Genomic DNA, 1,053 nt, shown 5'->3' on the forward strand with positions numbered 1-1,053 from the left:
AAAAAAAAAAAAAAAAAAAAAAAAACAATACTATAAATCAGATGCCCCTATGTTCCAAGCTTATTAGTACATGTTTCTTCAGATGCTCATCCAATGCCTTCAATTCCTGAAGCAAAGCCTGCTCTGTCCCATCATTTGGATCCTTGCTTTTCAGAAACTGGACGAAAGTTGAGAAAATCTTTGATCCCCTACACGATCACATTACAAATGAGAGCAAAAGCTCAACTTTAACAATACCCCTTACATACAAATTTAAGCAACTTATAGTGACAGATCAAATCAAGTCATTTCTGAGGAACCAACCACAGGGAAAAGAGAAAGATATGCATCTGTTTGCTTCAACTTGAGAAATTGATCGTGAAAAAAGTTAAAAATTAATAATAATAATAATCACAGAACAAAATTTTGCTTCTCCTGTATCATCAAACTGGATACAAAAGACTGCAAAATTAAATCTTGAACTAACAAATCAAGAAAAATATCTAGAAGGGCAAGTTAAGAGCGTTACACAGAGGCAAATTCAGGAGGAGTAGCGAGAGGAGGCTCAGGGTACTTCTCCTCAAGAATTCCAACAATCACATCAGAGTCAGGCACCCATTTATCATCAAACTTCATCACTGGCACCTTCCCTTCTGGGTTTGCCTCCAAAAACCTAACATTTCATCACAAAAAATACTTACGACAATTAATCCCTTTCTCAGAAATCACAACAATTCATTTGCTTAACCCTCAATAGCACCGATCGGAACACCCAAAAACCAATCTTTTACCATTGGGGTTTGTCTCTGGTGTTGATGTAGTGTGCCTTGAAAGGAACTTTCTTTTCCTCCAACGTTAGCAGAACCCTTTGAGTGAATGGGCCTAAAGAAAAACAAACGAAACATAAAGTTTCAAAATAATTTCCAAATCAGAACCTATAAAAAAAAAAAAATCACAAAACAATACAGAAACACAAAACTTACAGTCTCCAAGAATATCAGGAGCACCAGCGGCAGCCTTCGCACAGATTTCAAGAGCCATTTGTGGACTGTAAGTGAATGAGAGTGTTTTCTT

General features: G+C 36.5%; 1 protein-coding gene across 1 annotated transcript; it reads right to left on the minus strand.

Annotated features, from left to right (window-relative positions):
• Positions 1-8: 8 nt before the first annotated feature.
• Positions 9-1,047, minus strand: LOC116126915 (glutathione S-transferase DHAR2-like). Its single transcript, XM_031412593.1, has 4 exons — positions 963-1,047; positions 771-861; positions 509-652; positions 9-188 (listed from the first exon to the last, which is right to left on the minus strand). Exons 1-4 carry the CDS (start codon positions 1,018-1,020, stop codon positions 38-40), a joined length of 444 nt encoding a protein of 147 aa, XP_031268453.1. The 5' UTR covers positions 1,021-1,047; the 3' UTR covers positions 9-37.
• Between the last annotated feature and the right edge of the window lie 6 nt (positions 1,048-1,053).

This window comes from Pistacia vera, unplaced genomic scaffold, assembly GCF_008641045.1.
Source record: "Pistacia vera cultivar Batoury unplaced genomic scaffold, PisVer_v2 Contig1863, whole genome shotgun sequence".
Lineage (NCBI taxonomy): Eukaryota > Viridiplantae > Streptophyta > Magnoliopsida > Sapindales > Anacardiaceae > Pistacia > Pistacia vera.